The sequence below is a fragment of the Balaenoptera acutorostrata genome, chromosome 9, assembly GCF_949987535.1.
Source record: "Balaenoptera acutorostrata chromosome 9, mBalAcu1.1, whole genome shotgun sequence".
In the NCBI taxonomy this organism is placed as follows: Eukaryota; Metazoa; Chordata; class Mammalia; order Artiodactyla; family Balaenopteridae; genus Balaenoptera; species Balaenoptera acutorostrata.
In genome coordinates, this window is record NC_080072.1 from 46,396,703 (window position 1) to 46,416,508 (window position 19,806).

The following is a 19,806-nucleotide window of genomic DNA, read 5'->3' on the forward strand; positions in this document are numbered from 1 at the left end:
GGGGAAAAGTGGGTAAAGGGTACATGGGATCTCTCTGTATTATTTCTTACAACTTCATGTGAATCTATAATTATTACCACAAAAAAACTTTAATTTTTTTAATCTTAAAAAAAAACTGTAAAAAGTAACAGCAATTAATTTGGGGAGTGGAAAGTGGGTAACTGGATGGATGTATAGAAGACGTAAAAATGGCAGAATGTTGGTAACTGTTGAAGATTGGAGATAGGTACATGGAGGTTCATAATTATTCTGTTTACTTTTTATATGTTTGAAGTCTTCCATACTGAAAGGAAAGTAAAAGAGACCCTGAGAGAGGAGAGACTTAATAAACATGTCAACCAAATAAGTAAGTAAATAAATAACTTTTCTCTTACCAATAGTAAACAATTAGAAAATAGAATGAAAAAATCCTATTCATAATAGCAAACATTGTAAGAAATCTTAAGATTTAGATAAATAAAGCTATATAAATACACTGAAAATCCTAAAATAAGGCCTAAATAATGGGCCTAAATACTAAATGAAAAACCCACAATGCTCCAGAATGGAAAGACTCAATATTATAAAAATGCCAACTCTCCTATATTTAATCTATAAATTAAGTCCAATTCAAATCAAAATCCCAAGCTTATTATTTATAGAATCTGTAAAGCTTATTCTAATGTTATTATGGAAGAAAAAAATGTACAAGATATAGCCCTGCAATTTGGGGGGAAAAACAATAATGAGGAGAAACTTTCTATACCAGATATCAAGATAGACTATAAAGTTGTGTAACTGTAAAATATTACAATGTTAATGCAGAAATAGACAAATAGCTCTATCTAGACAGAGAATCAATAATTATGAATTTTGATATTTTTGAAAGATGGCATCTCAAATCATTGGGATTAAAATGAACAATTTTTGATTGATTTGAAACAGCTGGCTAAACATTTGGAAAAATATTAACATAGGTCCCTTTCTCACAGCTATTCAGAATAATACACTCCACAAGGATTAAACAGTACTTGGTGCTTTTGTAAACAGAAGGAAAATAAAAGAATGCTTTTTTATAATCTTGGGATAGAAGTGGTGGAAGAATTTCCTTCTTAAGCAAGATATAAGTCCCAGAAGTCATAAATGAAAAGATTGATTTCATAAATATTAAAAAACTTTTCCTCAGGGGAAAAAAATTAACAATATCTTAAAAGATACACGGTAAGTTGGAAGAAATATGCTTAACACAGCATTCATAATCATAACATTTTCAGAGATTTTACCAAGCAATAAGAAACAGGGAAAATGAGAATGCCTCTGAATGGGCAATTCACAGAAGAGTAAATATGAATGGTTGATAAACTTATAAAAGGATGCTTAACCTCATTTGTAATCAAGAAAATACAAATTAAAATGAGAGTTTTTAATCTATCAAATTGCAAAATTTAGAAAGATTGATAATATACAAAACAATATTGGCACAGGTATGGGAGATGGGTACTGTCATGTGCTATTTCTGGAAATAGGTAGCAACTTTGGGGGGCACAATTTAACATATACCCTTAAAGGCTTAAAGTTTAAGCCAATAATTCCTCGTTAGGAATGTAAGCCACAGAGGTACACACATAGATGTACAAAGACACACAAGGACATTTATTGTAGCATTTGTTTTTAATGCTACAGGATTAGAAATAATCTAAAAATCTTTCCATAAGAGAATGATTAAATAAATTAAGTAGAATACTCTGCAACTGTTAAAAAGAGTTTTACATGCTAACATGAAAATGTCTCCAAGGCATATTGATAAGGCTAAAACATGTTGCAGAATAATTGATAAAATATGTATATCAAACAATTATATACATTTGTACATATACATATGTATCTGTATAGACAAAAAAGACTATTAACCGTGATTACCTTTGGTGAGTGAGGGGAATGGGAGGGATAGGAGGAGATAAAATGAGATCATACTTAAATCTTTTTTGCTCATTTCTATAAAAAATTATAAGAATAATTTCTTGTGAAATGTTTGTAATTACAGGTTTTTAAAGAATACACGCTACCTGGGAAGCGTTCAAAGCTTCTCAGAACAATGCTACTGCATAAATTCAAGACACTGACATCACCATTGTTATTTATTATCAGCATCCTTACCCTTCACAACTATCAACACTGATGTGCCTTTCATCAGAGACATTTAAACAAGATTTACAAATAGAGGTTTGTTTATTCATAGAGCACATCTTTGAAGCAAGGCTGTAATTCCAAAATACGGACATAATAAATGACTTGCCCAGATTCTCAAACAAGTCAAGAAATGGTCCAGAGCCAGGACTCCACTCTTGTACAGATAAATATATATTCTGGCTCTTGGCACAGAACCATAAATAACCCCATCCCCTGGCATTTTAGTCTCTCCCCAAGTAATTGAATGTTTAAATGACTTGCAAACCTTCACTTTGGCTTTAAAAAATGCCCACTGTGGCATTCTTTTTAAAGGAATGCCTTTGAAAAGTTTAGCATCAACCTTCCAAAGAAAGTAAGAGAGTAAGATTAGTTTTCACCTTCTTTAAGAGGAAAGCCCTAGAACATAGTGCTTTTCCAAATGACAGCTCGGATCATATTATTTAGCCTAAAATCAATAACTTAGCAGGAGTACTCTACAACAGCATTAGCCTAATTCGGAAAACTTTCTAAAGAAAAAGAAGCATGAAAGACACTGATCCGAATCAGGAAAACTGATCCAAGCAATGCCTCTGCCAGTAACCATATGTGTGACCCTGCATAACTCCATCAACTCCTCAAAACCTGAGACTCCTCATTTGTAAAGTGGGAATAAGAACACCTCCCTGCTTAACTAAATGGATTGTCTCAAAGTTCAAATAAGAGAGATCGTGAAGCTGCTCTGTAAGGTATGAAGTTCCAGATAAATTACTATTAATGTACAAAACCTGAGTTCTTGATACAAGTATACTCTCTGCCCCCACCCCCAAATGTGAGAAAACATCTGATTTGCCACATTCAAGCCTCTCAATTTGGGAGCCAATCATTTGTTTTTTCTAGATCAACAGGTCTCAACTGCAGTGTCTAGAAAAGAGGTGTGTGGCATTTATTTGTGACGTGTGTCACAATTTAAAGTGACAGAGTGACCTAAGCCTTTTATAAACTAAAGAGGATTATGCTGGAGATATTTCTCACTGCAATATCTGCTGTGGTCCTTTTCTGAGTGAATGCCCCCTCCTTCCACTGCTCACATGATCCTTCCTTAACCACAGCCAAAGCTGGATTAAAAGGTGAACAGTTGGGCAGTTGCCCAAATCATTAATCTATAAGGGGCACTGAAATATCACTGGAATAATTAGTAACTATAAAAACAGTAAAGGCTTCTGCAGGCAAATTCTTACACACGTGGAAGAATATAAATTTGCTCCTGCTTGAAATACAGTACAGGGAAGTCGAAACTAAAAACAATAGAGTTACTCTGACATTTATTGGATGCTTATACCATACCAGACCCTATACCAAGTACTTTATGTATGATTGCATTTAAACCCAGCAATTATTGTATGTTGTCATTTTTAAACCTATTTTCATATGAAGAAATTGAGATGTACCTTGTACTTGAGACTGCACAAGTAGCAAACAGTGGAGGTGCAATTTGAAACCAGTCTTCTTCCAGGACCTGTATTCACTATGCCTGCCAGCTCTCCCCAAGTCTAGCTAAGTCTGTCATATGTTTCTGTGTCTAGTATTCATGCAGGAAAATTAGATGAAATTCACCAGGCAGACTAAATCTGAAACCAAAATTTACGGATAGTGAGTACTGTTGGCCAGGAAACCAGTGAAAATTATAAAATACAAATTTCACACCTTTTGATAGGTTCTTCAAAGAATGAGTCTGGTTCAGAAAAATTTCAAAAGAAAAGTGAAAAGACAGTAGAAACTAATTTTTAAGGTAAAATATATTGCCAAATTGTTTCAAAATACTGACACTGCTTAGGGACCTATCTATAATTTTAACTGATTGAAAATTAAGCTTCTCATTGCCCCCATCAAGTAATTGTTGAACAAATATTTAAAGAACACTTTTGAAAGGTGCATTAGAATTCAGCTGTAAATAACAGATTTCACTCTAGCTAATTTAAACAGAAAGGGATTTACTAGGAGGAATTAGGGGTTTATTAAATCATTAAAAGGGCTAGTAGAACAGAGTTGAGGCTGCACTTACAGGCACAACTTCTAGAAAAGTATTGCAGAACTGGCCCCACATGGGCACCATGCTTCTGCCACACTTCTGAGGCTGGGGAATGAGGAAGCCATCTCCATACCCGCTGACTCGGACATAATCTGAATCAGGAAAATGGATGCCCTGCTCCCTATCTCTCATCACCCATGAAATTTAGGGACTGAATGCTGGGACCTCCACTGGAACTGTCCCAGAAAAACCAACATGTGCCAGTGGAAATAACAGAAGTGGCAGAAATACAGCCTCCACCTCAGAATGTTCACTTTTTTTTTTTTTTTTTAATTTATTTATTTAATTAATTTATTTATTTATTTTTGGCTGTGCTGGGTCTTCGGTTCGTGCGAGGGCTTTCTCTAGTTGCGGCAAGTGGGGGCCACTCTTCATCGCGGTGCGGGGACCGCTCTTCATCGCGGTGCGCGGGCCTTTCACTATCACGGCCCCTCCCGTTGCGGGGCACAGGCTCCAGACGCGCAGGCTCAGCAGCTGTGGCTCACGGGCCCAGCCGCTCCGTGGCATGTGGGATCTTCCCAGACCAGGGCTCGAACCCGTGTCTCCTGCACTAGCAGGCAGACTCTCAACCACTGCGCCACCAGGGAAGCCCTGTTCACTTTTTTTTTTTTTTTTTTTTTAAGGATTTTCTTTTTAATTAATTAATTTATTTATTTTTGTCTGTATTGGGTCTTCGGTTCGTGCGAGGGCTTTCTCCAGTTGCGGCAAGCGGGGGCCACTCTTCATCGCGGTGCGGGGACCGCTCTTCATCGCGGTGCGCGGGCCTTTCTCCATCGCGGCCCCTCCCGTTGCGGGGCACAGGCTCCAGACGCGCAGGCTCAGCAATTGTGGCTCACGGGCCCAGCTGCTCCGTGGCATGTGGGATCTTCCCAGACCAGGGCTCGAACCCGTGTCCCCTGCATTAGCAGGCAGACTCTCAACCACTGTGCCACCAGGGAAGCTCCCTGTTCACTTTTAACTTGCTAAGTTACATCTATTTTACAGAAACTGGGTTTCATGAATCCAAGCTGTAAGGACTTCTGGGAAAACTAGTCTCTAGGTTTGTAGCCTCAAGCAACGAGATTTGCTAGAAGAGAGTTGTAATGGAGCTGAGTGCATCGATCTGTGACCTCAGCTACAATCAGACACCGAATTATTAGAGCCAGCCCAGAGCACCCACACATCATACTCTACCCCTGACAACAGCTCCCAGTAGGGACTCAAGAGCAGCCCACCCCAGGTTGGCCAGTGGTAGGTGACCTTATGAAAACATAACTTGGGACCAGATTCCTCTCTCAGGATTTTGGGATTGGGACATTGAGGGAATGAGCCAATGAATTGATGGGCTTTATAGGTTTAGCCAATGAATTGAGGGGCTTTATAGGTTTTAGGTTAAGTAGATTGGGAGTCAGAATGATAATGGGTCATGTGTGAGCAAACGGCATTATACACATATTCATTGAGAAATATGGAGGTAAATACCAAAAGGAATGGAATAAAATGTTACAAGTTGTTACAACGGAAGGAGAGGCAAAGGAATATCTTTTTTTGTTGTTGCTTATAAATCTTTTAGTGCTACTTGAATTTTTGAATGTTATGCTTGTATTACCAGGGTAAAAATTAAAATTAGAAACACCATAAGTAAACCCATCCCCTGGCATTTCAGTCAACAAAATGAACACCCCAAATTTGAGCATTTAAGCCAGAACAACTAACCTACATATCACATGACCACTAGTTGAAGAGAGGGAGCTCCAGACAATCCAGTCCTTCCTTGCCTCACTTCCCACCTAGCACCTCCACTGCCGTAAAATTGAAAAAAATTTAAAAACCAAAACCAGTTTAGTGAGAAACTTGAATGCCAAGCCAAGGAGTTAATCACCCCAGCAATGGGAATAGCTTTGAGTGAGGGAATGACTTTAATGTGTATAGAGTGCTTATCTGTGTGCAGGATAAATTGATAGATATTGGCGATAGCCAGGAGATTGATTGGGAGATTACTAATAGGATCCTGGACTAAATCAATGGTAGTGGAATTGAAGAGAAAAGTTGGACAAAGAGATATAGTAGTGGAGGATTTTGTGGTAGCTGATCAGATATAAGGGGCAAGGAGAGTAAATTTGGTAGGTATATTCCACTTTTCCAGAAATCCCTTCCTTTTAGGGGTGGCCCCTTACCCATTCCATGAGATTCTGGTGGTGAATCAGAGTAAACTCATACTCCCCAAACTAAAGGACATATATGTCCCAAGTTGACCACACTGAGTACTCCTTCCCTGCACAGTGTGTTTGGTTCACAAGCATAACCCAAACTTAATGAAAGACCTTTCTGGAAACCATTCCCCAGTGCTACTGGGGAAGATGCTCTCTTCCACCATGAGTTTGGGAATGCCAGAAGCCATTATACTGCCACGTAGAGAGGGCCTATCATGAAAGAGAGAGTCAAACAGAGCCCTGACATCATTTGAGTCATTGAACCCATCCATACCTATACTGATGGACTTTTTAGTAATGTGAGTCAAGAAATTAACTTTTTTGCTTATGGATTGGATTTCTATCATTTGCAACAGAAAGAGGACTTATTAACAGAGTCAAAGATGGCTTAATTTACATATCAAAAAATATTTACGGGGCTTCCCTAGTGGCGCAGTGTCTAAGAATCTGCCTGCCAATGCAGGGGACACGGGTTCAAGCCCTGGTCTGGGAAGATCCCACATACTGCAGAGCAAATAAGCCCATGCGCCACAACTACTGAGCCTGTGCTCTAGAACCTGTGAGCCACAACTACTGAGCCCATGCGCCACAACTACTGAAGCCCGTGCACCTAGGGCCCGTGTTCCGCAACAAGAGAAGCCACCAAAATGAGAAGCCCGCACACCACAACGAAGAGTAGCCCCTGCTCGCCACAACTAGAGAAAGCCCGTGGGCAGCAACGAAGACCCAACGCAGCCAAAAATAAAATAAATAAATTTATTAAAAAATATTTATGGCATATATGCCAAATGAACAGTTAAATGTCCAGTACAATGGGAAATAAAAAAAAAAAATCCTAAGACATGCCTCATACACCTTGAGATCTATTTCAGCGTTGTCACCAGTTATCAATGTGACATCAAAGTCATGCGATAACTCTGGGATTCATTCTTCTCTTCTGTAGGACGGAGGAAAAAGGGGATTACATTGTACAGTTGGCTCTATGTATCTAGTTTCCACATCTGAGGATTCAACCAACTTTGGATCAAAAATATTCAGAAAAAAAATTCCAGAAAGTTCCAAAAAGCAAAACTTGAATTTGCCAAGCATGAGCAACTATTTACATAACATTTACATTGAATTTATTACTACTTACATGCATTTACATTGTATTAGGTGTGATAAGTAATCTAGAGATGATTTAAAGTGTACAGGAGGATGTGAGCAGATTATATGCAAATACTATGCCATTTTATAAAAAGTACTTGCGCATCCACAGATTTTTGGTATCCAAGGGGCAGGGGTCCTGGAACCAAACCCCTACAGATACTGAGTGAAGACTGTATTATTTTCTACAGATTTTCCTCAGCTCTAAAGTTTTATGATTCTATGCCATGACATAGAAGAACTAGTGAGTCACTCCAAGATTCTAAAATATGGAAGATTGGTATGCTAAACCAATTAAATGGAAAAACAATGGAAGCTAGGAAGACTGTGGCAATAATTTAGAAGGAACATTTCTTGAGCCTGGTCTAGAGAACATGTGATAGTGATGGAGGGATGTGGATGAACCTAAGAAATATTAGAAGAAAATAACAATTTGATGCCTGCACATATGGAATATGAAGATGAGTGAAGAGTGACTATTGACTCCAAAAGCTTGCTAGCTTGCGATATTAAAATAATGATAAAATCTTTAACAAAAATGAAGTCGTTGAGAAAGTACAAGTGTTAGGAGAGATTTAGTACAGTTGTGAACATGCCGCATCTGAGCTGTTGGTATATATTCAAATAGAAAGTCTACAGACTTGAAAATCTAGAACTGAAGTTCAAGTGGGAAGTCAGGGCTCATGTTATATTTTTGAGAATCATTGAACATAGAGGGAATAGTGAAAGTCCTGGGAGTGAATACTAGCTACAATAAAAACTGATAATTGACATGACTAATTTGTTTATTAATAGGCAAAGACATTAAAATTGTAAACTTGTATTTCTTAAGCCTCTAAAAAGCTCAATTTATAAATCTTGTTAGTCTATTTATAAATCTCATAATCTTTGCATAAAAATATGGACAATTACTTTCACTTATTCTCTATGATTTAATTAATTCACAAGCATAACAGACTAAATACTTCTTGAATATTTAACATCACTTGCATACTCCATTAATTAAATTTTCTTAGATATCTTAAACTACAATTACAAATGTAATATATCTAACATCTTGGCAGTGAAATTTTATAAGCACTTACATAACTCTTGTAAATCTAATAGCAATAAATCAATCTTATACCTGTGGTCACAAAATTCTCTTAAATGTTTCATATTTTTTTCTACCAGTTGTATTGAGATATAATTGACACACTGCACTGTATAAGTTTAAAGTGTACAACATTATGATTTGATTTACATACATCATGAAGTGATTATCACAAGTTTAGTGAACATCCGTCATCTCATATAGGTACAAAATAAAGAAATAGTAAAAAGAGTATCTTGTGATGAAAACTCTTAGGGTTTATTCTCTTAACAACTTTCATATATAACACACAGCAGTGTCAATTATATCGATCATGTTGTACATTGCATCCTTAGTACTACTTATCGTATAACTGCAAGTTTGTACCTTCTGATTGCCTTCATCCAATTCCTCCTCCCCCCACCCCCTAAACTCCCACCCTCCCCCATAGATCTTAAAAGTTCACAAAGCACACAACACCACAGTAATTATTAACTTTCACAGAAATAATGAAAATTGTATTAATTTACCACCTTTATATTAAAGGTGACACATTGTGGCAGGCATGGAGATGTGCCACTCAGACCCGTCTTCAAGAAAGGACTTGCTGCCCTGCTCAGGGGCCAGTACTGTGATCAGCAGATGGCCTCCAGCTGTCAGTGCATTCAGGGTCTGCCTCAGCTGCAGTCCTGCCCTTCCCATGGCCGCCATATACTATCTGAGGGAGAGGGGAGTATAAAGGGTGGAGTGGGGCACTCCAACCTACAATACTGACTCCAGAGCTCCCTGTCTCATCATCTGCTTCTGGCAAACCTAACTGCAGTGCAAATTAACTCATGCAACCAACATGAACAGAACTGCCATCTCAGACCTCTCACAGCAACTAAGGCTGCAAATTTGGGATATCAGTCAAAATTCCTGTTACTACTTCCTATGATGATTTTACGGGAAGTAACTCGGTTAGTTACTTGAGCCCCGAGTAACTAACCGAGTTCCCTTTTCATGGTGAAGCTCTACCTGCTTACCCAATGTATTACTGTAATCTTACTTGAAATCGTTTTCTGCCTGATATAAATATGTACAAGCACACCCCACCCAGACACACATGGCCTGTAGTTCCCACAACCTCACTGCACTTAATCTTGGCTCTGCCAACAATTAGCTGTGGGAACTTGGGCAATTTATTTACCAATCTGTGCTCAATTTCCTTATCTGTAAAATAGGCATCGTCAACTGATAGGGTTGTAAAGAGTAAATTAGCTAGTACTTTAAAAAGTGTGTAGATAGAACAGCCTCTGCCAATACTGCATATTCAATAAATGCTAGCCATTATCATTATTGGTCTGAGTTCTACATTGTCTATACGTTTTCTTATCTGTCTCAGCAACCAACATCCTATAATAACGTATCGACTAATCAATTACAGAAAAAGTTCTTATGTTTCAAGCCCCTTAATTATCAGACTTCAGATTTTTGGACCTAGGTTAAATCCTAGACTTGACTTCAGTTGAATTTGTTATCAGCTGAATGTTTTGGATTTTCCCAGTTCACGAAGATGTAAACCAGATACGTGAAGATTAAATCGGGAGCATATATGTAAAAGGCTTTTATGAAATATAAAACATATGAAAATGTGGGATATTATACCAATATTATTAAGAAGCTAGACAACTCCTGCAATTACAAAATGAAATTCTTCGCTCTTCAAGTAAAATTGAGCCCCTTCCCCAAAATGATTTCCCCCTCGGTGGTTAAAGCTCAAATGAGGCCGATTTAAGAGGAATCATTTTAAAATGATTGGATAGCCTACCATAGGGCAAAGTTCTGAAGATGCTGAAATGACTTTAAAGCATTTAGGACCAAATGTTAACATCTATTATCAGTCCTAGGAAATCATATTTTTCAGTCCTCCTGAAAATTCTGTTAAATAAAAGGTTAGACTTCTTTCAACGCCTAAGAAAGTTATTCGCATATCAAAGAAGAGCATATTTAAGAAAAACAAAAGCTGCCCTTGCTTTTGACCACAAGTTGGGAATTTTCTGTCATTGGTGCAGCGCCTGAAAACAAGATCCAACTTTCATTTGGCTATTTCTACGGGGCCTCGAAAATCTAAAATATTGCAAACAATGGGACCCACTGTTTAATGCTACGCGTATTTTAACAAATTCCCTCCAAGAAGTGTACATATTTTAAGATGCCAGTTTGGAAAAACAGACTGCAGGTCGCCACGACGGATCTCACACAATATGGAATAACGGAATACACAGCCCGAAGCCTTTTGCTGTGTTGTTTTTAAAAAGAGGGGATGGGCGTAGAAGAAATGGGCTTAAAACACCCGATGCTACAGCTAGCAAACTGATTGTTCCAGAGCGCTGGACGTTCCTCCGAGGAGGGAGCCACCAGGGAGGGGTGCAAAGACACAGGAAGCGGCCTCTTTGCCGTTGACACTGCGGAGACGCCGCTATCCCTACATATTCCTACCCGCGGCTCCCCGACCCAATGTGGGGTCACCCGAGAGCAGCGCCCCGGCAAGATCAGGCTCAGCTCCCAGCTCTGCCCGCTAGGGCCCCCCGACACGCCAACGTCGGGGAGGGGCGGGGAAGGGAGAGAGAGTTTTCTGGTGAGAAAACAAGGAAAAGAGGAGGCGGTTGCGCAATCTGGGCCTGGGGTGCGGCTCGGGGAACAAAGAGGGCGTGAAAGCACCAGCAGCCCAGACTCTGCGAATCCACTCAAATCTGCCGCCAGGGCAGAGCCCCAGTGCTTGTGGATACGCAGATTTCTCAAAGCCAGTCCAGCCTACAGGATCACAAATGCTATCTCGCAGCACCCAGGACTCTACACTGTAAACAAACGCCGGGGCTGCTCGGGCCCAGGGAAATTTGAAAACAATCGCTTCACGTCGCCATTCACCTCAACCTCCTTCAGCTCACGATTGCAGACTGCCAGGGGCGACGGCAGCTGGGCAACGCCTCAACCGAGCTTGGTCCTTCCCTTTGGTCCCACCCCACTGCTCAGCGCGGATTGGTGGCGGGGAGAAACTCCGGCGCTGATTGGGCGGCGGCGGAGTCGCTCAAGGAGACAGTAAGTTCGGGTGCCCCAGAGTGCTAAATTTATCTTCAGACGAGCTACCGCGCCCGCCGCGAATTGGATCTCTATGGAGGTGGCATAGGCGATATCCCTGAGCTGAGAGCATCGCCCGGCCCCCCGAATCCTTCTTCCCTCTGTTTTGTTTTTCATTTCTCCCCTTCCTCCCTTCCCCCCTCTCCCCTCCAGTCCGCGACGACTGGCTCTTGACCCCGTTCAGGCCTCGGTGAAGGTGAGGACCAGAGCCGCCGCGGCGGCTGAGTGTTGCGTTCTGAAATGGCCGCTGCCGTGAGCTTCGTAAAATGGCGGCCGCAGGCTCAGCTGGGGACCGCGGCGCTGCTCCGCAGCCCAGCCGCAGCCGAGACCGTTCTCTCCATCATTGATGGAGATGAAGGAGAAAGATAGCGTCGGGTGCTGAGACGTTTTCCTGTGGTTGTTAGCTGAGGCGACCGCCCGGGGACGCGAGAGCAGTTCCGTAGGCGAGGGTGGACGCCCACAGGAAGCCAGCCCCCAGCTGTGGTGGGCAGCGCGCTCCTGTGACAAGGAGCAGCCGAGGGATAGGTGGCCGGGCCGCCCATCGAGGTGCCCGTTTAAAAAAGCACTTAGGTGCTGGACGGGGTGTCCGTGCCCACCTCCTGCCTCGGCTTATGAATGGACTGCACTCCTACCCAGCCCTCCTGCCCCACGGGTATTGTTCAGAGCAGGAACCGCCTGAGGGTGGGGGGTGAATGGAGGGTGCTACCTGTCACCTTAGCCGAAGAGACAAAAGATGAGGGTTCCCCCCGCCCCTTTTCAGGGAGTCGAATAGAAACTTTACTCTAGGGAGTCCAGTCTCTTTGTCCTCGAGAGATTCGGGGAAGCACCTCTAAAAAGGTGGAACTGAGGCCCTCCGAACAAAGCGTTTCCACTCCGTCGTGTCCTTCTGTGGTAGCAGGGGAGAGGGATCCTAAATTTTGAGGTCACCCAGCGGCTCCGTGAAGTTCTCGGCAGCTAAAGCGCATTCAGGACTGTGAAAGGACAGTCTACTCTTTTCGCTCCCAGTAATGAAGATGTAGGGCTTTCTCCTGCTGCCGGTTTGAGACCCTCGACTTTCTGGCAGTTGTAACCCATCGTAATTCATTTCTCTCTGCACCATCCAACTCCTGGTAACAGATTTTTTAGTGCTTGAGAGATTAAGAGTATTCAGAGACACACAAGCAGTGACTAGGCACGTGGGCTCTGCAGTCGAACTTTCTGGGTTCTTTTCTGAGTTTTTCCCAGATGTGTTAACTTAGCAGGTGACTTAGCCTCTCTGTATCTATTTGTTCATCCCTAAAGGGGGGTTATTAATAATAGTCCCTGACTCTCAGGTTTGTTTTGAGGATTAAGTGACCTAATCTAGGAAGGATTTAGCAGTTACTGGCACATAGTAAACAATGATCACTCAGTAAACATTAGTAACGTTAAGGAGCTTGGTTATTGAGACGAGTGGTTGTAACAAAAAGGCATAGTTCATGTGACCCTTTCATGTATAATTCCATTTTAGATTACTTTCAGTGCTTAGTTTTAGAGACACTTAAGGTGTGGCTGTACTTTAAAAAGTTAGGTTTCGTTTCTGAGAGTTTTTAATGGTTTTCTTTGAAGTCAGTGGATGGGGGAGCATTTCAAAATAATGAAATTACCAGGGTATTAAACAGGACGAAAATACTAGCATTTTTACTATGTTAGGCATCTTCTATTTCAGTCTAAGATCTGCATGGCAGTGAAGAATCATTTGCACTGCATGGCTCTAAAATAAATTGTAAAGAATGGTCATCTTAGAGGTGTATAGTTCGTTCTCCTTTTGTAGTGTCTAATTTTATTTTTTCTCATTCTAGGCTTTTGGTTACTCCCCTTCCACCCTATCCCTTAATTTTATTTTTTTTGAAGCGTCTGCATTTCAAGCTGCCAAGTTGGAGAGAGTGATTGCAGAAAGGAGTGCTCCTCATTTCAGGTATCTTACCCTCTAGCTGTTACTGAGAAAACCATTTTGATTCAGGATCTAATATGAGAATCCAAAGCTTACTCTGGGCCAAATCATAAAGTTTAAATCAAAAGTAGCTATATTTAGGTAGACACTAAATTTGAATGCCTTAACTTATAAGGCTGGTATTCATCAGAGGTCCTAAACTTTGCATTACTCTTCCATTTAATTATGCTTTTAAAAAACTATTATATGAGGAATAAACCTATTTAAATGAGAGTTTTCTTTAGGTCTTCATTAAGCCTTCACCTAAAGAATAATGGGATGCAGAGTAATCAGTAAAATATATGCATTACTTTGAATGAGTCTTATTTTGGATAATATAAATATTTATGTAATTTAAGTCCAGAGAAATAGTAGCTAACTTTTGGTTTACAGTTTATTTTTCAATGTTAACACACAGTGTTTAGATACAACAGAATTCTGTGTCTTGCAAAACTTTGAACTGTTTGTGTGTTTTTGACATAGCTCATCAGAATAATTACTAGCCCTGAAAGGAGCCTTAAGATGTATGACGGTGTCAACAGTGAATGTATCTAATGACAGTAGGCATCAGAAAGCTAGAAGAGATTCCAAGATACTGTATATCATGAAAGGGGATGATAAATTATGGCCCCATGCTGTCTGTTTTTATAAATAGAGATTTATTGGAACACAATTGTGCCCATTCTTTAACGTTTTGTCTATGGCTGCTGCCATGCTACAACTACAAAGCTGAGTAGTTGCAACAGAGACCATACGGCCCATCAGGTAAAAAACATTTACCGTATGGCACTTTACAGGAGAAGTTTGCCAACCCTGCCATGGGACCTCAAGGTCCCTTTCTTAAAAATGCATTTATCAACTCATTATTTCTTAGTCCAATGGTTCCCAAACTGTGTTTTATAGAAGATTAATGTTATCTTAAGTTAATAAGCGTTGTGAGAAAAAGATCAATGCTAACAATAGTTTCTTCTTTTAGAATTTATTTTAAAATGTAAGTTTAAGACTACTAAACTCATTTCTATAGCTTTTATTTTTATGTGATAATCTACCTTTAAGAAAAGGTGTGCCATACCTGAGAGCACCAGGAAGTCGAATGAGAGATCACCTGATACACGAACGTGTGATGTTCCATCTGCGCGTTGATGCATAGGCAGCACTTACAAATTAACTGATGTGTTGCTATATATCATCTCTTTGATGGTTGCTCATCTTCTGTGTATCCTGTCTTATGATTTCAACACATTTGTGATACTCAATGTTTATTCTAAATTAACCATGTTTTGTACCACAAATTCATTGCCTATGGATCTGTTGCTGAAACAAGGAAGTCTTAAACAAGAAGTAGAATCTTTTTGTTACCAAATTGTGTCTGAATCAAATGATCAAAAGGTTGGAATATTACAGAGTGAAGATGAGCAGTTGCAGCCTGCAGTTTCTAAAAATTCAGAAGGTGAGCTTTCCAGGGTCAAATTTATGTCCAATTCCAACAAAATAACAACATTTAGTAAGAAACCAAAAAGAAGAAAATATGATGAAAGTTATTTGTCTTTTGGATTTACTTACTTTGGAAATAGAGATGCACCTCATGCCCAGTGTGTATTATGTAAGAAAATTTTATCAAATAGCTCTTTGGCCCCTAGTAAGCTTCGAAGACATTTGGAAACTAAACATGCTGCATACAAAGACAAAGACATAAGCTTTTTCAAGCAACATCTTGAGTCACCTGAAAATAATAAACCCCCAGCACCTAAAATTGTCAATACAGATAATGAAAGTGCTACAGAAGCATCATACAATGTAAGTTACCATATAGCCCTGAGTGGAGAGGCTCATACTATTGGAGAATTGCTTATCAAGCCTTGTGCAAAAGATGTGGTGATGCGGATGTTTGACGAACAGTATAGTAAAAAAATAGATGCAGTACAGCTATCAAACAGTACTGTTGCACGTCGAATTAAGGATCTAGCTGCTGACATTGAAGAAGAGCTTGTTTGTAGACTGAAAATTTGTGATGGGTTTTCACTGCAACTAGATGAATCAGCTGATGTTTCAGGACTTGCTGTGCTGCTTGTGTTTGTTCGTTACAGGTTTAATAAGTCTATTGAGGAAGACCTACTCTTATGTGAGTCTTTGCAAAGTAATGCCACTGGTGAAGAAATTTTCAACTGCATCAACAGTTTTATGCAGAAACATGAAATTGAATGGGAAAAATGTGTTGATGTTTGTAGTGATGCTTCCAGGGCAATGGACGGGAAAATTGCTGAGGCTGTCACCTTGATAAAATATGTGGCTCCCGAAAGCTCCAGTAGTCACTGCCTGTTATATAGACATGCACTAGCAGTTAAAACAATGCCTGCATCTCTGAAAAATGTGCTAGATCAGGCTGTACAAATCATCAATTATATTAAAGCTCGACCACATCAATCCAGACTACTAAAAATTTTGTGTGAAGAAATGGGTGCCCAGCACACAGCACTTCTTCTAAATACAGAGGTGAGGTGGCTTTCCCGAGGTAAAGTCCTTGTAAGACTTTTTGAGCTTCGTCGTGAACTGTTGGTTTTCATGGATTCTGCTTTTCGACTGTCTGATTGTTTAACAAATTCATCTTGGCTGCTAAGACTGGCATATCTTGCAGATATTTTTACTAAATTAAATGAGGTTAATCTGTCAATGCAAGGAAAAAATGTGACAGTGTTCACAGTATTTGATAAAATGTCATCATTGTTAAGAAAATTGGAATTTTGGGCCTCATCTGTCGAAGAAGAAAACTTTGATTGTTTTCCTACACTCAGTGACTTTTTGACTGAAATTAATTCTACAGTTGATAAAGATATTTGCAGTGCCATAGTGCAGCACCTAAGGGGTTTGCGCTCTACTCTGTTAAAATATTTTCCTGTAACAAATGACAATAATGCTTGGGTTAGAAATCCATTTACAGTAACAGTTAAACCAGTCTCATTAGTAGCACGGGACTACGAGAGCCTGATTGATTTAACATCTGATTCTCAAGTGAAACAAAATTTCAGTGAACTTTCACTAAATGATTTTTGGAGTAGCCTAATTCAAGAGTACCCAAGTGTTGCAAGGCGTGCAGTTCGTGTACTTCTTCCTTTTGCTACAATGCACCTGTGTGAGACAGGATTTTCATATTATGCTGCAACAAAAACGAAATACAGGAAAAGACTCGATGCTGCACCTCACATGCGGATCCGACTTAGCAACATTACACCTAATATTAAGCGGATATGTGACAAAAAGACACAAAAGCACTGTTCTCATTAAAATTGGAGGGTTTTGCATGCCTCTTGATAACCAAATATAAGATGAAAATAAAAGATGATTTACTTCACTGATGATATCTTGGGGTTTTAAAACAATGATTCAAATTTTTTATACCTCTTAGATTTTAAGAAAGGTAGAGAATCAAAAATTTAAACCTGTACTGCTGTTGGTATTTCTTCTTCACGTAATTTCAAAGGGTTCCATGGGCATGACTCTGGGAAATATTGATTCACAAGGAAAAGTCCCAGTTTCTTAGCATGACATAGCTTTTCAGGATCTAATCACTGCCAGTGTTTCTAAGCATGCCACCCTGTAACCCTCCAATTACAGGGACCTTCTTGCCTAAACATATCACTGTTTTATGCTTTCAGGTCTCAAAAAGCCATTCCTTCTCCTTGCTTCCTGACAGACTCCTATTTGCTTTTCAACCCTTTGACTTAATTTATCTTCAGTACTTTCATTCTCTGCATCTTTCTATTTGGCCCTATTTTTTGTGTATGTCTCAGCTGTGAACTGCTTGGTGGTCTCATTAATTCCCAGTGTTATTGGACTGTGCTGTTATATGGTCTTATCCAGCTCTATGTCTCCATTATCTGGCAGAAGATCTTACTAAAGTAGATGCTAAATAAAGGAAAAAATGTTGGTGAAGGTGAACCAACGAAAAATGGAAGAGGGCATGGTAGCTTATATATGTATGTTATCGTGTATAGAATGCTACTCTTTGTGGTTTGGGCTCAGTTATTCCATTACCTAGAATTTAGTGTGGCCATTAGGCAGAAGTTACTGGGGAACGTCAGAGCTTTGATTCGAGCTGAACTGTTGGGGAGGTGGAGGGAGTGTGAAGAACATTTTCACATTTTCTTTGTTTCTAAATTCGTGTATAGATTATTGCCAATTCCATATACTATAGTCTAAATTAACGAGGCTTTACTGTACTTGAAGATGATTGGACTTGAAACCCCTGTCAGTGTATTCTTAGAATACTATGAAAGATTTCTGACTGACATTCCTGCCTCTAGTCTTCTCTTCCATGTCACATTACGCAACACAGTTCACCAACTCAGGGTTAAATATTTTTTTTTATTCCTATAGTCAAGGCCTACCATTTAACTACTAGATAGCCATTATTTATTTAATATCACTTATTCAAACCCACTCCCCATTTTGGGGAAGAGGAGAACCTCCCCTCCCTAAGGCAGAATGTGATAGGATGATTAGGCTTAGGTACCTGCTCCACTACTTAATTAGCTTTTTTTTTTTTTTTTTTGGCGATGCCGAGCAGCTTGTGGGATTTTAGTTCCCTGACGACCAGGGATTGAACCCAGGCCCTCGGCAGCGAGTGCTCGGAGTCCTAACCACCGGACCACCAGGGAATTCCCTAACTAGCTCTTAACTTTGGTCAATTTGAGCCTTCCTGAACCTATTGTCTCATTTGTAAAATTGTAATTATGCCTCCTTTAAAGAGTTATTAAGATAAAATGAGTATGTATGTAAATCTAACAGTGGGTAGTCAGGAATAGATAAGTGACTTACATTAGTTCTTCGCCATATCCAGCCATGTTCCAGTCAAACTTCACTCCACACTCACACTTCCAGTCTGAGTTTTTATTCTATGTGGAGACCTAACAGGCTATATAGGACCTGACCTAATATGAGGCAGCAAGATTAAGTATTTTTAGTCTAGGTTTTTTCTCCTTTGTCACATTAAGCACCTATTTACCTGTCAGTTACTCTGCTAGATGCTTGTATGTTATCAGTAATCTTACAACAATCCTATGGGATTAGGTAATTTCTGAATTTGCCCAATGTCACACAAGTAGCAGAACTTAGTTTAAAATGGTCTTTTCTGACAGTACTTTTGCCTTCATTGCATTTCAAACTTTTCTAAGAGCATCAAAAAATGACTTGGGAGTATAGCTAAAACTCCCTACTAAGATGTGAGCATTTCTTTGAAATCTGTGCTTTCTTGTCTAAATTCATCCAAAATAGCCATCTACTTCAAAGCATGACTGCTTGTTTTAGTATAAAAATATGTAACATAGGGATTAAATTGCTATCAAGTAAAATTAATTCTCCAAAAAGATTCATCATAATTATTCATACATGCAGTACTTTTTGTCAGCTAATCCCAGAATTAAAGGTACACTATTTCAAGAAGTATGTACAATGCCATGATGTGTACATTTGGCTGGTGCCTCAAGTGTGGTAACCAGACTCCCTGTGTGACTGCTGAACCTGAGCCTCTGCTTAGGTCATCTGTCCAGGAGGTAAGCCTCTTGAGATATAAGACCTCTTGCTTTCTAGTCCTTTACCCCTAACCACCTTCTCTGAGAGTCTGCTCTTCTGCATTTAAACCCAAATCTATTGACTGAGACACTGCTAACTGCTACTAGACCTGTTTAATGCCAGCACTACCCAACTTGGTTCTTGATGTCAACTACTGACCTGTTCTATAACCTATCAGGACTAACCTGTGGGTACCATGTGCGGCTAGTGAGAACAGACTTTTGTACCTAAAGGTAGGTCTTGTACCTGCTGGATGATGGGCAAGTCTAGTTCCAGACAGCAAATTCTTTATTACCCTAACCCACTGTAGTTACCATGACTGAATCCCAAAAGAGGAGATTCTTTTCATTTATGTTTAAACTCTACCTACCCTTCAGAATCAACCTTCCTTAAATAAAGCCAAAGCAAAGTAAATCTTCAGCACTCAGATTCCCTTTATTTTGTACCTCCAAAAACCTTTGGTTACCATTCTGCCAGTACTTCCTAAGACTCCAAATACTAGAGGCTCTATCTAGAACTA

At 39.8% G+C, this 19,806-nt stretch overlaps 1 protein-coding gene across 5 annotated transcripts; it reads left to right on the forward strand.

Annotated features, from left to right (window-relative positions):
- The first annotated feature begins 326 nt into the window (after positions 1-326).
- Positions 327-17,067, forward strand: ZBED5 (zinc finger BED-type containing 5). 5 transcript variants are annotated; one of them, XM_057552595.1, is made up of 3 exons: positions 327-346; positions 13,588-13,703; positions 14,775-17,067. In XM_057552595.1, the coding sequence occupies exon 3, from the start codon at positions 14,916-14,918 to the stop codon at positions 16,998-17,000; it is 2,085 nt and encodes a 694-aa protein (XP_057408578.1). In that variant the 5' UTR covers positions 327-346; positions 13,588-13,703; positions 14,775-14,915; the 3' UTR covers positions 17,001-17,067. The 5 variants fall into 5 exon arrangements, with proteins under 5 accessions (XP_057408578.1, XP_028020510.1, XP_057408577.1 ...); XM_028164709.2 differs by lacking the exon at positions 327-346 and adding an exon at positions 10,626-11,728; XM_057552594.1 differs by lacking the exon at positions 327-346 and adding an exon at positions 11,744-11,963 and having other exon boundaries at positions 14,743-17,067.
- Positions 17,068-19,806: the final 2,739 nt, after the last annotated feature.

Excerpts from the sequence above, each read along its gene's own strand:
- ZBED5 (XM_057552595.1), top strand. The coding sequence starts at position 14,916 with ATGGTTGCTCATCTTCTGTGTATCCTGTCTTATGATTTCAACACATTT.